This window comes from Pagrus pagrus (genome assembly GCF_965226575.1).
Source record: "Pagrus pagrus genome assembly, chromosome: 12".
Classification (NCBI taxonomy): domain Eukaryota; kingdom Metazoa; phylum Chordata; class Actinopteri; order Spariformes; family Sparidae; genus Pagrus; species Pagrus pagrus.
Window position 1 is genome coordinate 30,904,282 of NC_140196.1, and position 26,421 is coordinate 30,930,702.

The window sequence follows — 26,421 nt, forward strand, 5'->3', positions numbered from 1 at the left end:
CTTATAACACACACAATGGGATCATGTAATAATAATACACTGTGCTACTAAAGCACATACACACAGGCGTAACCCTGCCGTTACCAAGAGCAGTAATAATAGGTTAACTTACAGTTACGGTAGCTGTAAGACTGACGTTAGCTAACACTAACGTTGGTTATCTGGCTAGCTACAATGACTGAAATTGCTGAAAAACGTCATGACTCGCCAACAAAATCATAAAATTAGCCGGTGTGACGAATGGAAGTATAAAATGTATGACCATTCGATCAGAAAATAAAAACATTGAATGTTACTGTGAATCAGCAGTAGGCTTGCGCTTGCTTCGCTTCGTGACGGAGACGTTAGCGGGTCAATGTCATTCAACAGCAACGTGACCAGAATGAAGCGCCGTGAATCATGGAGCTCAAAGAGGCGGAGCTGAGCGCAATGAGCTGATTGGACGGCAAAGGTGCAAACGTTGCTATTTGAATTACGCCAGGTTCAGACAGGACGCCGAAGCGCCGCGCTCGGAAATTCTTGCGCGAGCCGCGGCCCTTCTGTTCACACCAGACACGAATTTCTCCGCGCCATCGGCAAACGGCTCTGCTCCTCAGCTGTTCTGTAGTCACACTTGGAGCTGTCTTTTTACCATAGGAAAGTAAATAACCGCATAAAATCACAACGCCATGTTTTCCTGACAACTGTAAATGTATGTCCACTTCATAGTAATGAGTAGTTTTCTGTCAATTGGGGTGTTTAATTATCGAAAAAAAAAATATTTTGAAAAGTGTTTCATTTTGAAAATCGACAGGATTTCTCGTTGTTGCTTTGTTTGACTTCCTGCCCTGCTTGACACATTCGGCCACGGCACGCGAAAAAATTAGACCAGACGCCGAAACGATCGCTGCACGCTGCACGCCGCGCCGGCAGTGGAACGTGTGAACGACACCATCGGTTAACAGGGGCGCCAAAATGAAAATGCATCCACTCCTCGGCGCTTCGCAGCCGATCGGGGCGCTTCCAGGTTCAGACAGGACGCCGAAGCGCCCCGAAGCGCCGCGCTCGGAAATTCTCGCGCGAGCCGCAGCCCTTCTGTTCACACCGGACACACGCCGGTCGGCAAACGGCTCTGCTCCTCAGCTGTTCTGTCGTCACACTGTCACGCTGTTTTTTCACCATAGGAAAGCAAATAATCGCATAAAATCACAACGCCATGTTTTTCTGACGACTGTACATGTATGTCCACTTCATGGTAATGAGTAGTTTTCTGTCAATCGGGGTGTTTAATTATCGAAAATAGTTTTATTTTGAAAAGTGTTTCATTTTGAAAATTGACAGGATTTCTCGTTGTTGCTTTGTTTGACTTCCTGCCCGGCTTGACACATTCAGCCGCGGCACGCGAAAAAATTAGACCAGACGCCGAAACGATCGCTGCACGGCGCGCGCCGGCAGCGGGGCAGAGCGCCACGGCGCTTGCTATCTGAACGACGCCATCGGATAACATGGGCGGCGAAACGAAAATGACTCCGCTCCTCTGCGCTTCGCAGCCGATCGGGGCGCTTCCGCGTCCTGTCTGAACCTGGCGTTAGGCGTCTTTCTTTCCAGCGTCTGTACTGTATATAAAAAGCGTCTGTACTCCAATGTGAAATGCATATGTTAATTACAACCCGTTTAATTTTGCCACTTCCTACAAATTGTTCTTTGTTGAGACAGTTCCATGTTAATTTGACCTTTGTTGAACTAGATTTTAGATCCACATGGGTCAAGGAATCGTAAACCTGTGAAGCTGTACATTACATGTCTTTGTTTTTATGGGACAGTAGTGACAGAGTTTAAGGGAGACCTTGAAACTGTCACAAACTGCTTGTGTTCCCTCAGTTCCCACCACGGTAGGCACCTGTTGGTCTTTGATACGGTGACCCAGAGGTGTCAGGCCAAATACAAAAGCCACAAAACAAATACAAAAGCCACAACACAAATACAAAAGCCACAACACAATAATCGTATTCGTATTTGTGTTGTGGCTTTTGTATTTGGCCTGACACCTCTGGGCCACCGTACTTTGAAGTGTCATAATTAAATATTAGGAAAAAAACAATATTAGGAAAACAGAGTGGCCTCCATTTTAACGGCCACAAATTGTAAATATTTTTTGATCACATTATTTATTATAAATGCAAAATATTGTTATGTTAGCTGTTAAATATTACGGCATATATCTGTTACGAACACAAGGTTAGTAAACTTAACAGTGACAAAATGTTTTGTTTTGTTTTTACAAAAAAAAAAAATGCAAAAATTACAGTATTGACTGTAATGTAAAATACGGAATCTTTCTGTTATAAACTGAGTGCAGGAGTATTTAACAGTGCAAAATTTACAGTTTTGACTGTTATATATTGTTACGGTGTTTCGCTGTTCTAAACATTTTATCTAACCTTGAGAAGCATAAAATATGGGTGAAACATGGGTTTTTTGTATGAAACTTTGTGTTTTTTATGCAAAATAATTCACCTCACCTGTTTCAAACGTGCCGCGGCGTCCTCCTGTCACCAAGCAGCAAATGAAACCACCGCGTCGCTCTGCACCAGTGAGGTGTGTTCGCGCTCAGCACAAGGTTTGACCGGAGCGGAGCCACAATGAGCCCCGCAGGAACACAAGCAGCGCTGAAATCAAAACGCACCCTTCTGCTGCGGTCGAGTTGAACCGATTTGAAAACAGCGCCACTGAGCTTCCATAGAACTACATTGATTTTCAATCAAGATTCCAGCGTGGCGGCGGACAATTTCAGCGAGGCGGCCGCCTCAAAATTTATAATGCAGAAAAAACCCTGCTAATAGCACACTTGAATAAACTTCTTTTTTGTAAGGGAAGATTATTTGACCTTCCATTTCTCCCATTCACATCATGAAAAAAGTGTGGATCACCTTTATTCGGTGCGTAAATATTGCACAATATTGTCCTGGAACCGTTAATCAGTGCTTGAATACACACCATTCTGCCTTCTGTTTTTTTTTTGTAATGAACATTTTAATGGAAGTTTAACACACAAATAATACAGACAGGGAGAGATCAATTCACTCAATCAGGGAGCCATCAAGGCCAGAGATTTACTCCCTAAATTTTTTGTAAATGAGTTGAGTATAAAAACAAAAACAAAACAAATGAAACAACAAAACAAAACAAACAAAAGTAAACATATATTGATCCAGTTTGTCCAGTAGGGAGTATGTCACCCTCTCGTAAGCAGGTATGTGCCATTGTTGTAGTCCAGTCTTCATAAGGAGGTGGGTATTTTTTCCTCCAGTGTCTTAGTAGATCTGTTTAGCTGTTGTGAGAGCCAAAATAATCCATCTTTTCTCAAAACACGAAAAGTCATTGTCCTGAAGCTCAGTGGCCGATCCCAAGATAGACAGTTTTGCAGAGATTTGGAACTTTTTTTGCAGGACTTCAAATATAATCTGATGGATGTTATTCCACCAGTCCTTAAGTGCTGGACATGTCCAGAGTATATGTAGTATAGAGACACCACGCCCGTCACAGATTTATTAGTAGTCAGTTGTTATCGAGAAATGGAGTTATGGAGTTCCATACAACCTGTCGGGGTTTATTTCTCCATAACAACCTCCGAACTATACATTATCCCTTACATAATGAAAAATACGCTATGATGATAATGATTTGACGATAACATTGGTGTGTGTAATGGGGTCAAAGCCAGGGGACGCATTACATTAAGTTAGTGTTGGTTATGCTTTCACAAGAAGAGGACTCGGAGCGAGGTACTGAGCGGGAGACGAGATGGACCAGCGCTGTCAAATACCTCAAGTTTATTGCTTAATGTTGCTACAACTCAAAACACATCGTTCATATAGTTTCAATAATAATATGACAGACAGCAAGAGTGGGGCGGCCGGGATGCGAACCGGCGTCCGATGGTTTAAAATGCAAAATTTGCCATTGGCCTTGACCACTCGGCCATCGTAACACGTACACTGCTTTGTGAGTATTCATACTATATAACATATTTCCGCTAATATTGAATAAAAAAGAGAATCTAAACTACGATGACTCGTTTTATGATTACTTAAGAATAATTATACATAAATATGCTGGCGTCTTAAATAAGTGACGATTCAAATAGCTGGCTAATATGGTAAACTGGTGTATTTTGAGAGAAGCAGTTTTACAAACAGACCATATACCCGCCCCTACGGAGCACTCAAAAAAGTGCAAAGGAACGCACCCAAGGCGGCATCCGTCATTTGATTGGTCCACACTCTAGCTGCCCCCTATTGGCTGGTGAAACACAATATTTTGAGTGCAAGGAGGGACAGCCTCGAGTCTGAGCAGACTCCTCAACCTGAGAGGAGGTGCTTGTTCTGAGTGCGTGCACATTAGTTTTGAGCGCGCAGACTTTAGATCTGAGCGAGCGCAGGACATATTTGAATGCGAGCAAAATTTTTGAGTGCAAGCAGAAGAAATGTGAGCACGAGCATGTGATTTTTGAGTTCAAGCACACATTTTGAAAGAAAGCAGCAGACATCCAAGTGCGAGCAGAAAATATGAGTGTGAGGAGAATAAATCTGAGCGCGAGAAGGAGCTATGTCACTGAAAAGGAATGAAATCATGCTCTCAAACTGAAAATCTACGCTCTTGAATAAAGATAGGATAATTCTTCCATAAGTAATGCCCCTACCTGAACTTGATCTAATCAGCTGTTCTTCAATTGGGCTACTCGTAGGGCAGGTAAGCGGGCCTCCTAACCATTTAGACAGGGTGCTTTGCATTTGGACATACCTCCAGTATTGATTATGTGGTAATTTGTTTCAATCCACTATTTGGTTAAAGCTTAAAAAGTGCTTGGTATTGCTATCAAATAAATGTAAAATATAGGTTATCCCTGCTTTTCGCCAAATAGTCCAGTTAACTGTTTTGTTTCCAACTAGAATTTGCTTGTTATTCCATAGAGGTGCATGAGGGGATTTGAAAAAGTCCCAACTGCCTGCTCTATGTAGTTTATGCCACATTAAAGGAATAGTTCACTCTAGAATGAAATTCAGTCATTATTGACTCACCCACATGCTGATAAGAAGTCCGGTGTAGTCTCTTATTCCTCAAAGTGCAGCTGGAGACCCGCGGGGCTACCCTCCGGCAACAGTAATCCATATAACGAGCGTCAATTGTGAGAGGAAAAGGTCCATAAAACTACACAAAAACTTTGTAATATTCCTCCATACTGCTCGTCCGCTGCAATCCAAGTGTCCCGAAGTGGCAACATCCAGAGTTTACTCGAAACGACGTCATTTAGTACATTTTTTCTAGCCTAAACAGTCTCTATACTATATTTGCCTGGAGGGCGTTCACGCAAGTCTCCCTCACAGCGTTTGCACTACGGAAGTCGCGCCAGACAAGATCAACGAGACTCGTGATAGATACACACCGGTGTTTACATCCAGCTGTGAGTGTCAAAGTTTCAAATCACTAGTGCAAGCAGATCCCTCTTGTGTTTGTGTGTTGCTCAAAGCAGGAAGTAAATACTGGTGTGTATCTATCGCGCGTCTCGTTCATCTTGTCCGGCGCGGCTTCCGTAGTGCAATCAAATTCAAATCAAATTAAATTTTATTTGTATAGCCCAAATTCACAAATCACAGTTTGCCTCAGAGGGCTTTACAATCTGTACAGAGACGACACCCTCTGTCCTTCGACCCTCGATTCGAGTGAGGAAAAACTTGCCCCCCAAAAAAAGCCCTTTTAACAGGGAAAAAAAATGCGGAAGAAACCTCAGGGAGAGCCACAGAGGAGGGATCCCTCTCCCAGGACGGACAGACGTGCAATAGATGTCGCATGTACAGAGCAGATCAACGAGATCACAATGTATTCAATTATAAGCGATGGTTGACAGGAGTGAAAGTACATAAAGATGTATTACAGCAATAATAATGAAATGCACATAATGGAAATGTGATTACTAGTGATAACAGTAGTAGTGATTAATGGTAAGGATGGTATGTAGTAATGCATTACAATAATAGTAGTGGAACGTATGTAACAGAGATATGACTAATATCAGCGACAGTAGTGGTGGGTGTCAGGCAGGGTCATGGCAGTAGGCGCATCCACGATCAGGCAGGGCCATAGCAGTGGGCGAATCCACGATCCACGACCCGGGCGCGGCCAGGATCCATGGGAGCCTGTAGGACTAGAAAGCACAAGGACTCCGGGGAAGAAGTAAGTCAGTGACATGCATGGCATATACAGGCATAATGTATACAGATGGAGAGGAGAGGAGAGGGGAGGAGAGAGAAGCTCAGTGTGTCATTGTCCCCCGGACTAGGCCTATAGCAGCATAACTAAGAGCTCTATCGAAGAGGAAGGTCTTAAGTCTACTCTTAAAGGTAGAGAGGGTGTCCGCCTCCCGGACCAAAACAGGAAGATGGTTCCACAGAAGAGGAGCTTGATAGCTGAAGGCTCTGGCTCCCATTCTACTTTTGGAGACTTTAGGAACTACAAGTAATCCTGCGTTCTGGGAGAGTAATGCTCTAGTTGGGTGATAGGGTAGTATGAGCTCCTGGAGATATGATGGTGTCTGACCATTAACAGCTTTGTAAGTGAGGAGAAGGATTTTAAACTCTATTCTTGATTTTACAGGGAGCCAGTGCAGAGAGGCCAATACAGGAGTAATATGATCTCTTTTCTTAGTTCCTGTCAGTACACGTGCTGCAGCATTCTGGACCAGCTGGAGACTCTTTAGAGACTTGTTAGGGCAGCCTGATAATAGAGAATTACAATAGTCCAGCCTGGAAGTAACAAATGCATGGACTAGCTTTTCTGCGTCTTTTTGAGACAGGATGGGCCTGATTTTTGCAATGTTACGTAGATGAAAAAATGCAGACCTTGAAATTTGTTTTATGTGGGAGTTGAAGGACATATCTTGATCAAAGATAACTCCCAGATTCCTGACGGTGGTGCTGGAGGCCAAGTTAATGCCATCCAAACTCGCTATATCATTAGATAATGCTTTTCTAAGGTGTTTAGGACCAAGTACTATAACTTTGGTTTTATCTGAGTTTAACAGCAGAAAATTGCAGGTCATCCAGGTCTTAATGTCCTTGAGACATGCATGGAGTTTAGTAAGCTGATTAGTTTCATTTGGCTTTGTTTGATAGGTATAACTGTGTATCATCTGCATAACAATGAAAGTTTATGGAGTGTTTCCGAATTATATTTCCTAGAGGGAGCATATATAAGGTGAATAGTATGGGTCCAAGCACGGAGCCTTGAGGAACACCATGACTAACCTTGGTATACAGGGATGACTCATCATTAACATGTACAAACTGAAATCGATCCAATAAATAGGACTTAAACCAGTTTAATGCGGGTCCTTTAATGCCAATTAAGTGTTCCAGTCTCTGAAGTAGAATGTGATGATCAATGGTATCAAATGCAGCACTAAGATCTAGTAAGACCAGGACAGAGACAAGTCCTTTGTCAGAAGCGATTAGGAGGTCATTTGTAACTTTCACCAGTGCCGTCTCTGTGCTATGATGTGCTCTAAAACCTGATTGAAAATCCTCATATAAACTATTTTTATGAAGAAAGTAACATAGCTGGTTGGTGACTGCTTTCTCAAGGATCTTGGAGAGGAAAGGGAGGTTGGATATAGGTCTATAGTTGGCTAAAGCTTCTGGATCAAGATTAGGCTTTTTAAGGAGCGGTCTAATTACAGCTAGTTTAAAGGATTGTGGTACGTATCCTGTTAATAGAGACAGGTTGATCATTTCTAGTAGAGATGTGCTAATTAAAGGTAAAGTTTCTTTCAGCAACCTAGTTGGGATGGGGTCTAGGAGACAAGTTGTTGGTCTAGATGAAGAAACCATCGAAGTTAGTTGGTGGAGGTCGATGGGAGAGAAGCAGTCTAAATATAAGTCAGAATTTACAACTGTTTCTGAGGTTCCTGTGTTTAAAGATACAATAGTGCCAGTTGAGGGCAAGCGATGATGGATTTTGTCTCTAATAGTTAAAATTTTATCATTAAAGAAGCTCATGAAGTCATTACTACTGAGCGTTGTAGGAATACATGGTTCAGTAGAGCTGTGACTTTCTGTCAGCCTGGCTACAGTGCTGAAAAGAAACCTGGTGTTGTTTTTGTTTTCCTCTATTAATGACGAGTAATAGCTTGCTCTGGCATTGCGGAGGGCCTTCCTATATATTTTAAGGCTATCTTTCCAGGCTAAGCGGGATTCTTCCAAGTTGGTGGAACGCCATTTCCTTTCAAATTTCCGTGATGTTTGCTTCAATTTGCGGGTATCCGAGTTATACCAGGGTGCTAACCTCCTGTGCTTTATAGGTTTCCTTTTCAGGGGGGCAATAGAGTCCAGTGTTGTTCGCAATGAGCCTGCAGTGCTATCAACAAGATGATCGATTTGTGAGGAACTGAGGTTAGCGAAGGAGTCCTCTATTATATTAAGACATGGCATTGAATTTAGTGCCAGCGGTATAATTTCCTTAAATTTAGCTACAGCACTATCAGATAGACATCTAGTGAAGGAGTTTTTGCCTAATGGTGTGTAGTCCAGTAATAGAACTTCAAAAGTTATTAAGTGATGGTCTGATAAAAGAGGATTCTGTGGAGAAACTGTTAGATTTTCAATCTCGATACCATAAGCTAGAACAAGGTCAAGGGTGTGGTCAAAACAGTGAGTTGGTTTATGTACACACTGAGAGAAGCCAATAGAGTCTAATAATGAGATAAATGCAGTACTAAGGCTATCATTAACGACATCCACATGAATATTAAAATCACCTACAATAATTACTTTATCTGATTTGAGGACTAGACTTGATAAAAACTCAGAGAATTCAGATAAAAATTCTGAGTAAGGACCAGGTGCTCGATACACTACAACAAATAGAACTGGCTGTAAAGTTTTCCACGTTGGATGTGAAAGACTCAGAACAAGGCTTTCAAATGAGTTATAATTTAATTTAGGTTTAGGAGTGATTGACAGACTTAAGTCATAAATAGCTGCAACACCACCTCCTCGGCCGGAGCCTCGAGGAATGTGAGTATTAATGTGACTGGGTGGAGTGGATTCATTCAGGCTGACATATTCTTCAGGATGCAGCCAGGTTTCAGTAAGACAGAATAAATCAATATTACAGTCTGAAATTAAGTCATTTACTAGTACAGCTTTCGATGACAGGGATCTGATATTTAGGAGTCCGCATTTAATTCTCTTGTCTTGTTTTGAGATTGCAGAGTTGCTGTTAATTTTTATTAGATTTTCATGCACAACTCCTCTTCTGTGGACTTTTGATTTGATTAATTTAATTAATTTAGGTGGTCGGGGGGCAGACACAGTCTCAATGAAGTTTTGGGTGTGCAACTGATCTAATGGAAGCTCAGAGAAGCGTGTAAGACTGCAGCTCTGCCTCCTGGTCTCAACTCTGGGTTGTCAGGCTGGTTGTTGGCTAATGAAATGGGTTAAATTTCTAGAGATGAGAGCCGCTCCGTCCAAAGTGGGATGGATGCTGTCTCTCCTAATGAGACCAGGTTTTCCCCAGAAAGTCCGCCAATTATCAACAAAGCCCACATCGTTTGCTGGACACCACCTTGACAGCCAGCGGTTGAATGATGACATGCGGCTGAACATGTCATCACTGGTTAGGTTTGGCAGGGGCCCAGAGCAATCAGCTGTGAGGGAGACTCTCCAGCTGCACTTTGAGGAATAAGAAACTACACCGGAGATCTCATCAGCATGTGGGTGAGTCGATAATGACTGAATTTTGTTTTAGAGTGAACTATTCCTTTAATGTAGTGTTAGCGATAATAGGGTTATCATTCTGTAATTGCAATTTTGTACTAAATAACTCAGACCAAGGGGACAGCCCCCCACTTACTTCAGCCTCTATTTGGAACCAACTTGGCTTATCTCCTGCCTTGTCATTAGGTAACCATGTTCTTATGTGTTTCATATTGAAAGCCCAGCAGTACCATCTGAAGTTGGGAAGAGAAAATCCCCCTCTTTTTGTGTGGGCCCTGTAATTTCTTTATTCCTAAACGGTGATGTGAATTGCCCCAGAGAAAATCTAAAATCAGGGTGTCAAAATCTCTAAGGTAGGACTCGAGAATATTCAGAGGAAAGTGAGATAGTATGTAATAAATCACAGGTGCAGTCATCATTTTAACAGTGTATTTTTCCCCAGAGCAAAAGGTGGATTTTAGTCCACCTGCCAAAATCTGATTTCATTTTCTGAAGCAGTGGCTTAATGTTCTCTCGGACCATATCTTTATAATCAGGAGTTATTTGAGCCAGCGAAATTTCCACTGATGGACGCGGGTAGATGGGCAATAGCCTGATATAGGCATGGCCTCAGATTTGTCCCAATTGATGCGATATCCAGATAACAATGTGAACTCTTCAATACAGTTTAATAAAGTGGGTACGGATTTTTCTGGTTGCGTTAGTACTAACATATCATCTGCGTACAGTAAAAGTTTGTGATGGATACTGCCCACTGTGATCCCATGTATATCTGAATTATTCCTCAGTTTCTGCGCTAAAGGCTCCAAGGCAAGCACAAACAAGCTTGGACTTAAAGCTGGAGTGTGTAAGTTATTTCTGGCGTCATTTGGTCAAAAATCAATAATAACCTTTGAGCATTTTGTAATTCATAGTGTTATGACAGAACACTGCACAGCTGTGTCTCCTCTTGGCTCTGTATTGAGGCTTTAAAAAATCAGTGCCGTGACGGCAGTGTTCAGCCAATGATAGTTAATTTTACAGAGCAAGCTGTTTTGGGCGTTCCTATTGGTTGCTCGACCAAAGTCGATGCGCGTTCACCTTCCATCGGTGGTGAAGATGCAATGGCGGACGTCCCGGCAGGAAAAGCCGTTATCCCGGCATTATTAACAAATGCGTACACGGCTAAGCAAGCCAAAAAAAAGGGAGACCGATGTAGAGAAGCGAGAGTCTAAGAGGGAGAGTGACAATAGACGGAATAAATCGTGTGTAAACATTGGACAAGCATATCCGAGGTGGAGAGAGCTTAGCGATAGCATCGGGCTGAAGTTGGATACTGAGCTTGCTGTTCTTCTCCTGGACAGGTGAGCCTCCAATACAAGTTTTACATAGCTGATAATCTAAATGTGTGGTAGTAATTGGCTGTGTAGTTGAAATGACCGTGAATCTAATAAAGCAGGCGGTTTGTGGTCACAATTGATGAGTAATGTTGTAAGTTGATTAGCTTTATGCTAACTGTAGCCAAAGGCTCACGACAGCTAGAAGCAGCTAGAAGCAAGTCAAGTCAAAATGCTGAAAGGTTATTATTGATTTTTGACCAAATGACGCCAGAAATTAACTTACACACTCCAGCTTTAAGGGGCAACCTTGTCTTGTGGACCTATGCAGCTGGAATGGATTAGATATAAGACCATTTGTCAAAACACAAGCATAGGGAGTATTATATGAAGTTTTGATCCATGTAATAAAATTTTGCCCAAAGCCGTATCTTTCAAGTGTTTCGTAAAGATAAGTCCATTTGACGCAATTGAAAGCCTTAGTGGCGTTTAGTGACAAAGCCATTATTGGATGAATGGAGTCATATACTAAATACTGTAAATTGACTAGCCGTCTAATATTATCGGAGCTATAGCGATTTGGGATGAAGCCCAATTGGTCATGTGAATTATACTTCCAATGACTTTTGACAAGCGATTTGCTAATGCCTTTGCTAAGATCTTTTGATCACAGTTTAGTTAGGAAATAGGTCGATAGCCACTAGGATCTAAATCATCTTTCCCCTTTTTGTGAATGAAAGATATAACTGCAGTGTGCATAGACTGTGGTAAGGTGCCAGCCTGCCATGTTCTATAAAAATCAGCAGGCAGTCCACCTAGCCCGGGAGATTTATTTGGTGGCATGCTTCTGATTGCTTGAGAGACCTCCTCTATTTTTTTTGGCGCTTCTAAAAAGTTTCTGTCTCTGTCAGTTAATTGTGGGAGATTAAGATCAGCAAAAAAAACTATCAAATTTCTGTTTATCCAAATCACCTTGTGATGAATAATTAGTGTTATAAAATGATCTAAAACTTTCATTTATCTGCTTAGAGGAGGTAGAGATATGGCCATCTGGCTGTCGTGTGCCGGCTATATGGTTCATACTGTCCTGTTGCTTTAAGCGGTAGGCCAGTAGGCGGACAGGCCTTTCACCCATTTCTCAGTATGCCTGTTTGGTTCGAAACAAGGCATATTCGGCTTTTCTATAGTATAATTTATTTTATTGAAATTTAGTGGCAATTATCGTGTTTAGTGTGGACCTGTCCCCGGTCCGAGAATATGAGATTTCAAGCGTTTTAAGTTCACTCTCTAATTTGTTTTATTTCTCATTAGCTAATCTCTTTCTGAAAGAGGCATAAGAGATAATTCTCCCCCTCCAATAAGTATCCCACCAAATAGAAATTGTGCTATCCTGCTTACTATTTGTTTCCATAAAAAGTGATGTTTCATTCCGTATCATCTCGAGGAATGAGTTATCTTTCCTTAGGGATACGTTTAGGCGCCATCTCCGGCTTTTAGGTGCCTGTGAAAATTTTGTTAGGCAGAGGAAAAACGGGGAATGATCTGAAATGATTATATTACCTATATCCGACCTAAGAGAATAATCAACTAATGGTTGAGAAATTAAAAAATAATCAATCCTTGTGTAGACATTGTGGGGAGAAGAAAAAAGCGAATAATCTCTTCCATCTGGGGGCATTAATCTCCAAATATCTTTTAGACCCAAGTCATTGGCGAGCTGTCTGATGGCAGCTGCTGATCTGCTTTCTGTATTGCATCTAGGCAATGATCTGTCAAGATCTTGATCCAGTATTTGGTTAAAATCTCCACCTAGTATTATCTGAATATCACCGAGGTCCAAGAGAAGTTGTGATAAGTTGTGAAAAAATTCTGGGTTATCGAAATTGGGTGTGTAGATATTACAAAGAGCAATTGGTGTATCCAGTAGTTGACCGTACACTATCACATATCGACCATCTGTTAGCACATCTGTTTCATTAAAGTTAACTGCCTTATTAATCAAAATGGAAACCCCTCTACTTTTGCCAGTTCCTGAAAAAAAACCTTCCCCACCCATGAGCATCTCAGTTTCAAGGATTCTTTCATGTTTAGATGTGTTTCCTGGACAAAGGCTATATCGACTTTAGATGATTTCAAACATGTCAGGATTTTCTTTTTCTTAATTACATTGTTAAGGCCCTTAAGGTTCCAACTGGCAATTTTCAAATCAGTTGTGCTAGCCATGGAGTAGTAAAGCGTACATAGATCTATTACTACCAAAATAGTACAGTGTGGTGGCAAACAAATATTACAGACATAAAAAAACAAACTATGTACAAACCCAGTCAGATTCAAAAGACTGGGACATAAGCATGTAAACCAGGTCATAAACTCACTAAAACTAGGAAACCTTGAATTATTACCTGGCTGTATTAAATGGGGAGTATCAAAACTTAAATAAAGCTCCTCATTAATTGTGTAAAGTAGAAAATTTTAAGAAGAAAATGAAAAAAAGAAACCAAAAAAAAGGAAGCATTAAATATGGCCTTCCTGAGTCTCTATTATGAGTATAATAGAACAGCAGAGGAAGTATTGTCAGAAGAAGAGAGAAAAGAAAAAGTCAAAGAAAATTGACAGGCTCCATTGATGTGTAGCAGTATCAGCATAACAATCATTACAACATAATTAGGAGCCTATCAGGGTTCGATTATTTACCCCCCGCTTTGTCCTTACCTCATCTCTCCTTTATAATCTTCCTCTTGACGAACTCTGATGCTTCTTTGGGCGAGATGAAACAATGATGCGCTCTGTTATGTTTAATCTCTAGGGTGGCGGGGAAGTGGAGCATGTATTCGACTCCTCTGTTCTTCAGATCAGTCTTAACTTGTTTGAAGGACACCCTCCGTTCCATGGTCTGCTTAGAGTAGTCTGGAAAAAACATGATCCTGGCTCCTTGCCACATGATCTGACCTTTTTCTCTGGCTGCTCGAAGTATCTCCTCTTTCAACTGGTAACGGAGTATGTTGACCATCACGGGCCGCGGTCAGTCCCCCTCTCTCTGTTCTCGTCTCAGCGGGCCAGTGGGAAGTCGATGTGCGCGCTGTATCTCCAGTGTCGGGAATCGATGCTCGAGCATGATTGGGATTTTTTGTTAAAAACTGAATCATGTCATTCCCTTCTTTTAGCTCCGGTATGCCCAGGATTTTGACATTGCAGCGATGTCCTGTATTATCCAAATCCTCGACACGCTCTTGAAGTTGTTGTATTTTCTCCTGGAAAGCTTTGACATGCTGTTTGGATGTGTCAGCGGCGCTTCCCAGTGTGGCAACCCATTCTTCCGCCTCATCCATGCGGGAGCTTAGCGTGCTAATCTTCCCTTCATTGTCCTCCACAGTAGCCTTAATTTCCTTTGTATCCTGCTCGATGTTCTGTGTGGACATACAGATTGCTCTTATCTCTGTGGTGAGGAAGCTCAGCGAGGGCTCCTCAGTGGCTGCACTTGATGTAGCTGGTGTGTCGTCTGAAGGCCTGTTAACGAAAGTGTCCATTTTCTTGCTAGCTCTCGCCGACTGTGGCAGTGGTGAATTTTTGAGGCGCTGAAGCTTCCGGAGTTCTCAACTAGACATTTGTATCTTGCTCTCGAGGAGAAGAAAATATATCCCTGTTACTGAGCCACTATATATTGTGTAAAATAATGGAAATAATTATAGTTTTGTTTTTTGTGTTGGGTTTTACAGAGCAACTCTCTACGCCGCCATCTCTATCAAGAGCCCACGTGATCCTCCATTCTGACATCTTAATCCTTTATCTCCTTCAAATCAAGTCAAATCAAATTTTATTTGTATAGCCCAAATTCACAAATCACAGTTTGCCTCAGAGGGCTTTACAATCTGTACAGAGACGACACCCTCTGTCCTTCGACCCTCGATTCGAGTGAGGAAAAACTTGCCCCAAAAAAAGCCCTTTTAACAGGGAAAAAAAATGTGGAAGAAACCTCAGGAAGAGCCACAGAGGAGGGATCCCTCTCCCAGGACGGACAGACGTGTAATAGATGTCGCATGTACAGAGCAGATCAACGAGATCACAATGTATACAATTATAATAGATGGTTGACAGGAATGAAAGTACATAAAGAGGTATTACAGCAATAATAATGAAATGCACATAATGGAAATGTGACTACTAGTAATAACAGTAGTAGTGGTTAACGGTAAGGATAGTATGTAGTAATGCATTACAATAATAGTAGTGAAACGTATGTAACAGAGATATGACTAATATTAGCAACAGCAGTGGTGGGTGTCAGGCAGGGCCATGGCAGTAGGCGCATCCACGATCCACGACCCAGTTGCGGCCAGGATCCATGAGAGCCTGTAAGACTAGAAAGCACAAGGACTCCGGGGAAGAAGTGAAGTCAGTGACATGCAGAGATGGGGCACGTATACAGGCATAATGTATAAAGATGGAGAGGAGAGGAGGAGAGAGAAGCTCAGTGTGTCATTTGTCCCCCGGACTGGGCCTATAGCAGCATAACTCCTTCAGTAAAATAAGACTTTTTTTTTTTTTTGTTTATCAATATTATTACTCCATTCTGCTTACTGGAGACGGAGCTATGAAAAACATGTCCAACCCAACTCCATTTCAGTTTCAGTGCCTCTCCTTCTAAAGTGCATTTTCTGGAGAAAAGCTATGTCCGCCTTATTATGCTTCAGATAAGTCAACACCTTCCCTCTCTTAACAGGATTCCCACATCCGTTGATTCCAACTTGTGCATTGAACATGGTGCCTAGTCATATTTTGCGTGTGAATAATAGTCTATGCCTGTTGAGACTAAGTTTAGATCAATATTAGTTATGTCCCCCACTAGCGCCTCTTGTAATTGCCATGACTCGTTTGTGTCATTTATACTTTCATCTGTCATCACCAAATGTAGTTTAATACACAACTTACGTGTAACAGAGTAAGCCATAACACTTCTAAAAAAGGAAACATAAAAAAAAGAACAAAGAATAAACTCCTAACTTAGAAGAAGCCCACATAACACTTGGGGCCTCTGGCTTTCCTCCAGCCATATAAAACGAACAAAAAAACAAAAAAGAAACCTTAGGCCTAGGTCCATGGTGTGACGTACACCCAGCCAGAAGAAGCTCGCTCTCCGGCTTTGTTGCTCAGGCAGCACAAAATCAAACTCACTCCCACCTCTTTAAGACATTGTTCACTCTTAAATCTATTTTTCTTTGTATTGTCCAAGTCAGTCTTCGCTGTACGGCACTTCTCTTAACAGACATATCCTTTCAGCTCACCCATCTGTATTGGAGTTAATCCTAATGAACTTCTCTGCCTCTTTAGCGCTTGTGAAGCTTTGGTTCTTCCCCTTCCACGTGAATCGCGGGGACGCTGGATGAGCCAGTGTGTATCTCACGCTGAGCCGCTGCAGCGCTTTCTTCACGGTTGTGAAAGTTTTTCTTTTCTCGGCGAGCTCCTGTGTCATATCTGGAAACAGCGAAAGTCGGATGCCTTCTCATTCGATCCCGCGCCTTGCTCTGGCTGCTTTCACTACTTTATCCCTTGCAGACTGTCGTAAGAATCTAATCAGAGGGGCGGTCACGTGATCCGGATCAAGATGGACGCTTGAGACTTTTCTCCACTCCAGGCTTCATATAAATCCGTAACTTTCTCCAAGTAAACTCAATACCATCAGCCGAACTGTACTTCAGGGATGCCTAGACCGCAGCGAGACAAGGACTTTCCTATCTTTTCACCGTCAGGTCCTGAAGAAAATTGTTCAACAAGCGGCCTCACGTGTCCCGAGTGAGGCTAAGCAAGGTGATGCTAACACCTCGGAGCTAACGCTAACTGACCAAGCAACTATGGAGCAGATCTTAGCTGAAATAAAGTCTGTGGCCTCCCGGGTGAACGACATGGACGAATCAGTTGGCGCTCGCCTGGACATCATTGACGGTACACTGAGTGAAATAAAAGTATCTGTCGCCTCGGTAGAGAGCTCTTTATCGGCTCTCTCGAACGGAGTGACGGACCTGGAAAGGCGCGCGGATGAGGTTGAGGAGAGGGTCTCCACTGCAGAGGACAGCCAAGGTGCGCAGGGCACCTGCATAGCCGCCATGGAAAAAATAGTGGAGCAGCTGCGGCTGAAAATTGACAACTTAGAAAACCGTGGCCGACGTAAAAACCTGAAAATTATCAACCTTCCAGAGAAAACGGAGGGCAACACCCCCCTTGCGGACTTTCTCCAGATAACATTTCGGACTTTAGTCGGCCTGCCTGCTGACTATCCCCCGCTGGAGATTGAACGCGCCCACCGAGCCCTGGCTCCCGCTTCGGCTCCAGACAAGCCCCCGAGAAGCGTCTTGGTCCGGTTTCTACGATATTCCCAAAGAGAGGCTGTGCTCAGAGCAGCGATGAAGAAACGTGACATCCACCATGGTGGCTCCCAGCTGCGGTTCGACCCTGACCTGTCTGTGGAGGTCCTGCGAAGGCGGCGAGAGTTTGACGCTGTGGGGAAAGTGCTGGCTCGTCATAATAAATATCGTGGATTTGCCTACCCAGCACGCCTCCGGTGTCTCCATGAAGGGCAAATTCGCCTTTTTGACACCCCTGAGTCTTCGGCTAGATTTCTGGATACTCTTAAATGAGGTAATTTCTTCATCTTTATTGTTACCACTTAAAATGGAGAAGGACGGATCTTGTACACTGAGCCCCCACCGAACAATGTGCACTTTTTTATGACCACCACATGGACTTTAAGAGAATAGTTTATACAACGGTGCTGATTTAATTTGTAGCTCTCTCCCTTGGAAATAAGGTGATTTTGGTTTCTTTTTCTTTCTGAGTGCTTTTTATTTTCCATGATGTTCTCTTACATATATAGCACTTGCATTTTTAATTTAGCTGTAATATTTTATATGCCCTTGTAACAACTTTGTATGTAATCTGAATTTAATATACACCTTGCACAAATGTTGTGGTCCAAGCACAATGCCGAAACCCTTTACTTTGGGGTGTTGCTCAGTGGTGTTCACCATTCAGCCTGGGGTGTGGACGCTGTTTCGGGTGCCTAGGTTGTTACTGTGATCTAACTGTTAAATTAGGATTTGACTATGCTTAGAATGCCCAGTGACTTCTTTTGGGGCAGTTTTCTTCCTGTCGTTTGGGGACAGGATAGGGGAGGGTATGCGCTGATGTTCAATTTTTTGTGTTTTAATCTCCTTTTGCTAAACGACTGGAGTCTAGGTTCATGTCTGTAGAATTGCTTGCACCTGGATTAATTCCTCTATATTCAGTTCCTGTTACTCAATTATTTTCTGGCTTTGTGGCTCTTATGTCTGGTTCATTTAAACTCACTACTTGGAATGTCCAAGGATTGGGCCATGTAATTAAAAGGAAGAAGATTTTAACATATCTGAAAAAACTGAAAATCTGATATAGCATTACTTCAGGAAACAAGGCTATCTGATACAGAACATCTGAAACTCAAGAGGGACTGGGTAGGCAAAGTTTACTTCTCCTCCCATTCACAGAGCAAGAAAGGCACAGCCATTCTCATAAATAAGAACCTTCCTTTCATCTTGGAACATGAAGAAAAAGATTCAGAGGGGAGATTTATTTTGATTAGGGGTTCGATCCTTGATCAGCATATTACCATTCTGAATATGTACGCCCCAAATAATAATTCACCTCAGTTTATGTCACAAATGATTTTGATGTTTAACCATCATTGCAATGGCCTGGGCTTCTTAGCTGGCGATTTTAATTGTATTATGAATGCCTCTCTGGATAAATCCTCCTCCGCAAACATGTCTAACCCGAGATCGTCTGCCGTCCTTCAAAATGTATGCACAGATACCGAACTACCAACAATTAAATCCTAAAGTAAGGGACTACACATTTTACTCACATCCTCACAATTCGTATTCTAGACTAAACTATTTTTTTATTCCCAAAAACTTTTTACACTGTGTCCAGACTTGCTGTATAGACCCTATTGTCTTATCAGACCATGCTCCGGTACATCTGTACATTAACCCAGTATTTAACATTCCTAAAACTCCCACTTGAAGATTCAACACGTCATTTTTGAAAGGCGACTCTTTTTGCACCTTTGTCCGGAACAACCTATCACAATTCTGGCTCGATAATAAAAGCTCTCCGGTGTCCTCTGCTACAATCTGGGATGCAGCTAAAGCCACTTTACGTGGACACCTTATTTCCTATAGCTCTCATCAGAAAAAAGCTTTAGAGGAAAACAGAAAAAACCTTGAAAAGGAAGTGATTAGGCTGGAGCAAATACATAAACAGTCACCTACACCAGCAAACTTAAAGGCACTAGTGGCCACTAAGACTGAACTTAATATGGGTCACACTCGTCATGTCCAGAAACTATTACTTTACACTAAACAGAAATATTATGAATTTGGTAATAAGTCCAGTCGCCTGCTTGCTCACCAACTGAAAAATCAAAATAATGATCACTCAATTAACATAAGAACACAGAATGGGGATGTCACATGTGATCCAGTGGTCATCAATAGCACATTCCGGGATTTTTATAAATCCCTGTATAGTGCAGAGAAGGCTGACCCCACTGCCATCGCCTCATATTTGAACAATATTCCTTTGCCTACCATTGCGGAGGAGGATCGCTCCAGCTTAGACGCTGCATTCACGCCAGAGGAAGTCTGGGCCGCAATCCAGTCTATGCCAAATGGGAAGTGCCCAGGCCCAGATGGGTTTCCATTGGAATTTTTTAAGAAGTTCTAGCCAGAGATCCAACCAATATTTATGCCCACCATCAATGGTATTTTAAGAGATGGCATCCCCCCCTCCTGGAGATACGCTTCCATTAGTCTACTTTTAAAAAAAGATAAAAACCCTTTAGATTGTTCATCATTTAGGCCTATTAGTCTACTCAATGTGGACTACAAAATTGTTGCTAAGATACTGGCTTGGAGATTTGAAAAAATCCTTCCGAAAATAATAAACCCAGACCAGGGAGGGTTCGTAAAATCAAGATATGGTACAGACAATGTACGCCGTGCTCTTAATGTTGTTCAGTATCTCAACACTAGGGGTGGAACAGTTCACAAAATCCACGGTTCGGTTCATATCACGGTTTTGTGGTCACGGTTTTCGGTTGGGTTCGGTATACGTTGATTGTTAGGAAAATTAATTATGTCTTGTATAGTCAGGTTAAAACTGAAAGAATGAGGCAGTCTGACATTTGATACATCATTGTGACAGTCTTAGGTTAAAAGTAGGTAAGATTCTGGCACTGCAAGAGAGGAGACATTGCTAGTTCCAACGTGCTTTTCATTTATTTAGCAAAGAAAGTTATCTTTAACAAATGCTAAGAACAAATAGTTATTCACTGTCACTAAAATGCAGTGGAATCTTTTGTGCATACTGGGCACAAATACTGAACTGAATGAAATATATAACCTGCATTCATCAATTGTGGTTCTTACAAAAATTATGTCTTATAAAATATAAAATTAAAAATGGCTCTTAAAGCTCTGATCTGTCAGTGCTTCAGAGAGATGCTTGCCTGTATGGCTCTCATAAAAGGGGGCGTGTCTGTAAAACGGAGCTTTTCATCTCCCGTTCTGAGGTAATGTAATGGGCAGTCACAGTCAGGAAACTTTCAGTAGCCCTGGAGGTCCATCCATCACTAGTAAGCGCTACATAGGCTATGTCAGACAACTCTTTAACAATTCCTCGTCGGGTCTCTTCATAAAGTGCGGGAATTACAGTGTTGCTGAAGTGTTTGCGGGAGGGGATTTTATATCGTGGCTCCAGTGTTTAATGCTATGAAATACCCCACTCCTTTCGTTACGCATTTTTGGACCGGTCTGACTCGTCACTGTAAGGCTAAAGCTGCAGGGAGCATAAACAACTTGTGTTGCACAATGCTTGCAAACTGTCGCACTTTTGTCAACAACTTTCTTACCGCCGTCATCGTAGGTCACTCTAAATGCGAAGCGGTCCCATACAGCAGACCTATGCAGTGCTGCTGGCGCATCTTCTAGCTCCGACTCTTTTCCACTCGCCATGCCCACAAACGTCTCCACAACTATCTGCTACGCCGCTTCGCTTCTTCTTCCAGTCTTGTTTACTGCCGGTTGGCATCCAGCTCAGTACCACCACCTGCTGTTCTAGTGTGTACACGCTTCGCCTCGTTAGTAAATGAGAAAAAAAAGTTGCGCATGCCTATGAACCGAACGCGACACACGCAAGTCGAACCAAGACTGTTGAACCGAACAATTTGGACGGTTTTCATAAACCGTTCCATCCCTACTCAACACTCATAAAAACCCGGCGCTGATAGTCTCCCTTGATGCCGAAAAGGCCTTTGACCGAGTGGAATGGTCTTTTTTGTTTCTGGTATTAGAAAAATTTGGTCCGGGCTCTAACTTCATTAACATGATTAAAACCTTCTATTCAGACCCAATAGCCCCAGTTAATACTAACGGCCTGCTGTCTGATGGCTTCTCGGTGCTCAGGGGCTGCAGACAGGGGTGCCCCCTGTCACCTTTATTGTTTATATTGTTTATTGAACCTTTGGGCGAGGTCATCAGAATTAACCCTGATATATCTGGATTTAGGGTAGGTGAAGAAAATCATATTATTTCTTTATTCGCGGACAATGTCTGAATAATCTGAATAAACCTGAGAAATCTATTCCGGCAGTTTTGGAATCTATAGTCACATTCAGTGCCTTGTCGGGCCATAAGATTAACTTAGGGAAGTCGGTCACTACGCCCTTTAATATCCCCCAGGATATGTCAATATCATCTCCTTTTCAAGTGTCCAGAAGGGGTTTCAAATACTTGGGTATCTTTGTCACTCCTGATTTAAATAATTTGTTTGAAACTAATTATTCACCCCTGATTCACATGGTTAAGAATGATCTGACAAAATGGGCCTCCCTTCCAACTTCTCTCCTTGGGAGAATCAACACTATAAAAATGAATATTCTTCCTCGATTGAATTATTTATTTCAAAATCTCCCGTGCTATTTGACCCCTGCCTTTTTTAAGTCACTGAATTCTCATATTTCTCGCTATATTTGGAACAACAAACACCAAAGAGTTAAGTTCTCTACACTTACTAAGCCAAAGGATCTAGGAGGCTTGTCCCTGCCCAATCTACAACTGTATTATTGGTCAGCACAACTTAAAATGATGTCAAATTGGTTTATGAACAGGAAAGATTCCTTATGGTTGGGTCTTGAATCCCTATTTTGCTATCCCAGAAGGCTTAACTCCCTTCATTTTATCAATAATATAGATCAGTTAAATCATCTCAAAAACAACATATCTGTTTATAATACACTGCTGGTTTGGCGAGATGTGAAGAAATACCTGAATATTCCCCCTGTCTTCTCTCTCCGTTCTCCCCTGGCTCTGAATCCAGATTTACCGGCACAAATTAGGAGTATTGGTCTGAGGGAGTGGACTTCTAAGGGCCTGTCAAACTTTGCAGACCTGTTGGTCTCCGACTCTGTTAAGTCATTTGAGCAAATCAGGGCTGCTTTTGATATTTCTCACAAAGATTTTTATAAGTATCTCCAAATTCGTCACTTTATAGGGTCTCTCTTGAGGACAGGCGGGATCCACATGAGGCTGTCAGAGCTGGAAAGCACTATAGTTCTGGCCAAATCTCCCAAAGGACTGATTTCCAAGATTTATACTTCACTGCTTTATTCTGATTCTTCAGGCTGTGACTCTTTGAAGCTGTTGTGGGAGCTCGATTTGGAGGTGACATTCAACCCTGTAAACTTGGACAAGATATGCAGTGGGGTTTTCCCTAAATGTACTTCAATCTCTATACATGAACAGAACTTCAAATTTTTTCACCGAATTTATTACACACCTGTTCGCCTCCAGAGAATGTTCCCTAACACCTCCAACCTTTGTTATAAATGTAAAATACACAAAGGTACATTCATTCACTTGTTTTGGTCATGTGATCGCATCCAGACTTTCTGGAAGGGGGTTCACTCTGTGATCCAGGAGGTCACTGGTAAACAGTTTTTGTTGACTCCTTCTTTCTGTCTACTTAACCATGCTCCAGACAACTTCTCGGACACGGACACCAAATCTCTGTTGACCATTCTTTTGTTTTTGGCTAAAAAATGTATCTTGCTACAGTGGTCAACTCCTCAGATCCCTACAGTCGACATGTGGATATCACAGATTTCTGCTCTTATTCCTCTCGAGAAGTTGACTCATGACCTTAATCACAAAGTTGTCCAGGTTGTAAAAAACGGTAGTTCCCCTTTTAGGACCCATTTAAATATACATTTTTCCACCATGTGTGAAAAGCATGATTTGGATAGAGGCATAGCCTCAGACTTATTCCAATGAATTGTGTAGCCTGAAAATTTAGAATACAATTGAATGGTGTCCATCAAATGTGGTAATGAGGTAAGTGGGTCACTCACCACAGCCAAAATATCGTCTGCATAAAGCAATAGTTTGTGTTCCTGTCCTCCAACCTCAACTCCCTTAATGTTATTATTCATCCTAATACTGACCGCTAACGATTCCAAGAAAATTATAAACAGTAAGGGACTCAGAGAACAGCCCTGACGGGTCCCTCTGGAGAGGCCAAAAAATGGTGATATTATCCCATTAGTTATCACTGCAGCTTTTGGCTCCTTATATAATATCTTAACCCACCTGGAGAAGCATGGACCAAACCCAAGATGCGTCAGGGTGGAGGAGAGGAATCCCCACTCCACCCTGTCAAAGGCCTTTTCGGCATCTAAGAAAATTGCAGCTATCGGTACATCTTTTGACTGGCTCAAACACATTAAATGTAACAATTTTCTCATACTATTTGTAGAGGATCTATTTTTGATAAAACCCGCCTGGTAAGGATGTAAAATGTTGGGCAGGACTTGTTGTAAGCATAGGGCCAGCATCTTTGTTAATATTTTACAATCCAGATTGAGCAAGCTGATAGGTCTAAAATTAGATGGATCTGTTCTATCCCTATCCTTCTTAGGATTTTAAGATATTAAGGCTTCGTTAAAAGTAGGTGGCACCTGTCCCTTCTCAAAAGCCTCGTGATACACCTTCTGCAGAACTGGAGCAAGAATATCTATATACTCTTTATAATATTCCGCAGGGAATCCATTATAACCCGGTGATTTCCCGGTTTTCATTAATGAGACTGCCTTCCTTATTTCACCCTCAGTTATCGGAGACTCTAGTTTCTCTGCATTGTCAAAGAGTAATTTAGACATGTCAATGTTAGAGAAGAACATTTCTTGCTCCTTTAGATCGATACTGCTAAACGCTGTCGATGTATACAGTTTGTCATAGAATTGTTGAAATACCTTATTTATGTCTTTGACTGAGGTAACTAGGGTATTCCCCTGTTTAATGGCTAGGATGGTATTCGAAAAGTCCCTCTGTTTTACTTGTCTTGCTAATATTTTCCCAGTTTTCTCCCCACCCTCATAAAAGTTAGTTTTTAATCTAAACAGAGCATATGCTACTTTTTTTATTATAAATTTGGTGCAGCTGGAATTTCAGTTACAAAGTTCCTGATAGTGCGACTCTGAATAATGCTCAGATAATTGATTTTCCTTTAATTTAATTTCCTTCTCCAAATCTTTGATTTTGTTAAGGCTGTCTCTTTTCTTTTGAGAAGCATATGCTATCAACTTTCCCTTTATATAGGCTTTAGACGCTTCCCAAACTGTTTTAATTTCTTTTGTGCCTTCCAATATTTATTTCGAAAAAAGATTTTAAATCCTCACCCAACGATGTCTTGAAAGGTTTGTCCTGTAGTAATGAGGTGTTCATTCTCCATCTAGGCCTCCCACCTGTTTCCAACTCCACCTTTAATCATAACTCCACTGCTGCATGATCAGTTATGGCAATAGTTCTTATGTCACAACTAACTACACTTTTTATCAGAGAATTTGCAATTAAGAACAAGTCAATTCCTGAATGAGATTTGTGACAGTGAGAAAAAAAGGTATATTCCCATGGGGGTTAGTAAGCCTCCATATATCTGTTAGTCCCATATCTTCATTTAGCATATGAATTGCCTCTATCGTTGGTCCTCAATGAACTCTTAGACCTGCTTTTATCCACAATGTGGTCCATCACTTCATTAAAATCTCCTGCTAATATTATATGCCCATCCATGTCTCCCAAGACCTTATTTATACCATGGAAAAAATGTGGATCCCCTTTGTTGGGCGCATAGATGTTACATAATATAACCTTCACTCCCTCTATTAATGCTTGTACACATACCATTTGCCCTTCTGCATCTTTAACCTCTTTCAATAACACAAACTGTATATTCCTTTTAACCAGAATCATTACACCATTACGTAAACTCGACAGTGAACTGTGAAAAATCTGTCCTGTCCATCCTGTTTTAAATCTGACCTCCTCTCCCTCATTTAGGTGAGTTTCCTGTATGAAAATGATATCTGCCTGAATTGTTTTCAAATATGCCAATATCTTATGCCGTTTAACTGAGTTTCCACTCCCATTAATATTCCAGGACACATATTATATATTGTATCCATGTCTGTTATACTATTAACAATAAAATATATCTGCCTATGATGTCTGCCCCTTCCTGAGTTATGATTTGCTAATGCCATGCGCCCCATCAAAACATAAACACAAATACAAAGTGTGGAAAAAGAACATTTCCAACATACTGAACACCTAAGGAAAAAACAAATTATACCAAACCAAAAACCAGCCCGCAAGCTGCCTGACAGTCCCTCTTCTGCTGCCATATCAAACCTAAACTTAAAGTAAAACTTTATCTGGTCCGTGGGTTACCGCTGCTCTCCTCCCTCGACGGTAGCTCGTTCAGGCCCATCTCCCCCGACAGTCCGCACAACATTCCCGTGGCTCATTCAGTTCCAGATAAGTGTCCGTTTATCTTTTATCTCACATTCAATTCGCACCATCCTCATGATCGTTGTCGCTGATGAGTTTGTCTGCATCCTTCGCTTTGGCAAAACTCTCATTTTTCCCTTTCCACTTCAACCTCAGTGTGGCCTGATAGGCCAATGTATACTTCACGTTGAACTCCTAGAGCTTGCGCTTCACCGTGGTGAAAAGCCTCCCTCCTCTCTGCCAGCTCCTTGGTCATGTCAGGGAACACAGAAAGTCGACATCCTTCCCACTCAACCCCACGCTTTTCTTTCGCCGCGGTAATCACCTTGTCCCTCACTGACTGTCTCAGGAAACGTATAAGCACCGGTCTTGGAGGCCGGTCTGGGTCCGGCATTGGTGCGGGCGCCCGGTGCGCTCTTTCAATCTCAAACTCAGGATTGACACGGACTCCGAGCCCCTCGGTCAAAATCTTCTGAA

The 26,421-nt window shown here is 42.0% G+C and overlaps 1 protein-coding gene across 4 annotated transcripts in view; it reads left to right on the forward strand.

Moving 5' to 3' along the window:
- Positions 1 to 26,421, forward strand: part of LOC311266862 (xenotropic and polytropic retrovirus receptor 1 homolog) — a 128,161-nt gene that overhangs the window by 87,809 nt on the left and 13,931 nt on the right. For 2 of the 4 annotated variants that reach the window (XR_014623774.1, XM_084369466.1), the window contains exon 16: positions 9,657 to 9,752. The exons of the other annotated variants lie outside the window; for them this stretch is intronic. Coding sequence is in view for 1 of the 2 variants with exons in the window: in XM_084369466.1 (XP_084225592.1) it covers positions 9,657 to 9,720 (64 nt within the window). In the remaining variant the exon portion in view is untranslated. The remainder of the gene's footprint in view (positions 1 to 9,656; positions 9,753 to 26,421) is intronic. 4 annotated transcript variants of the gene reach the window in all.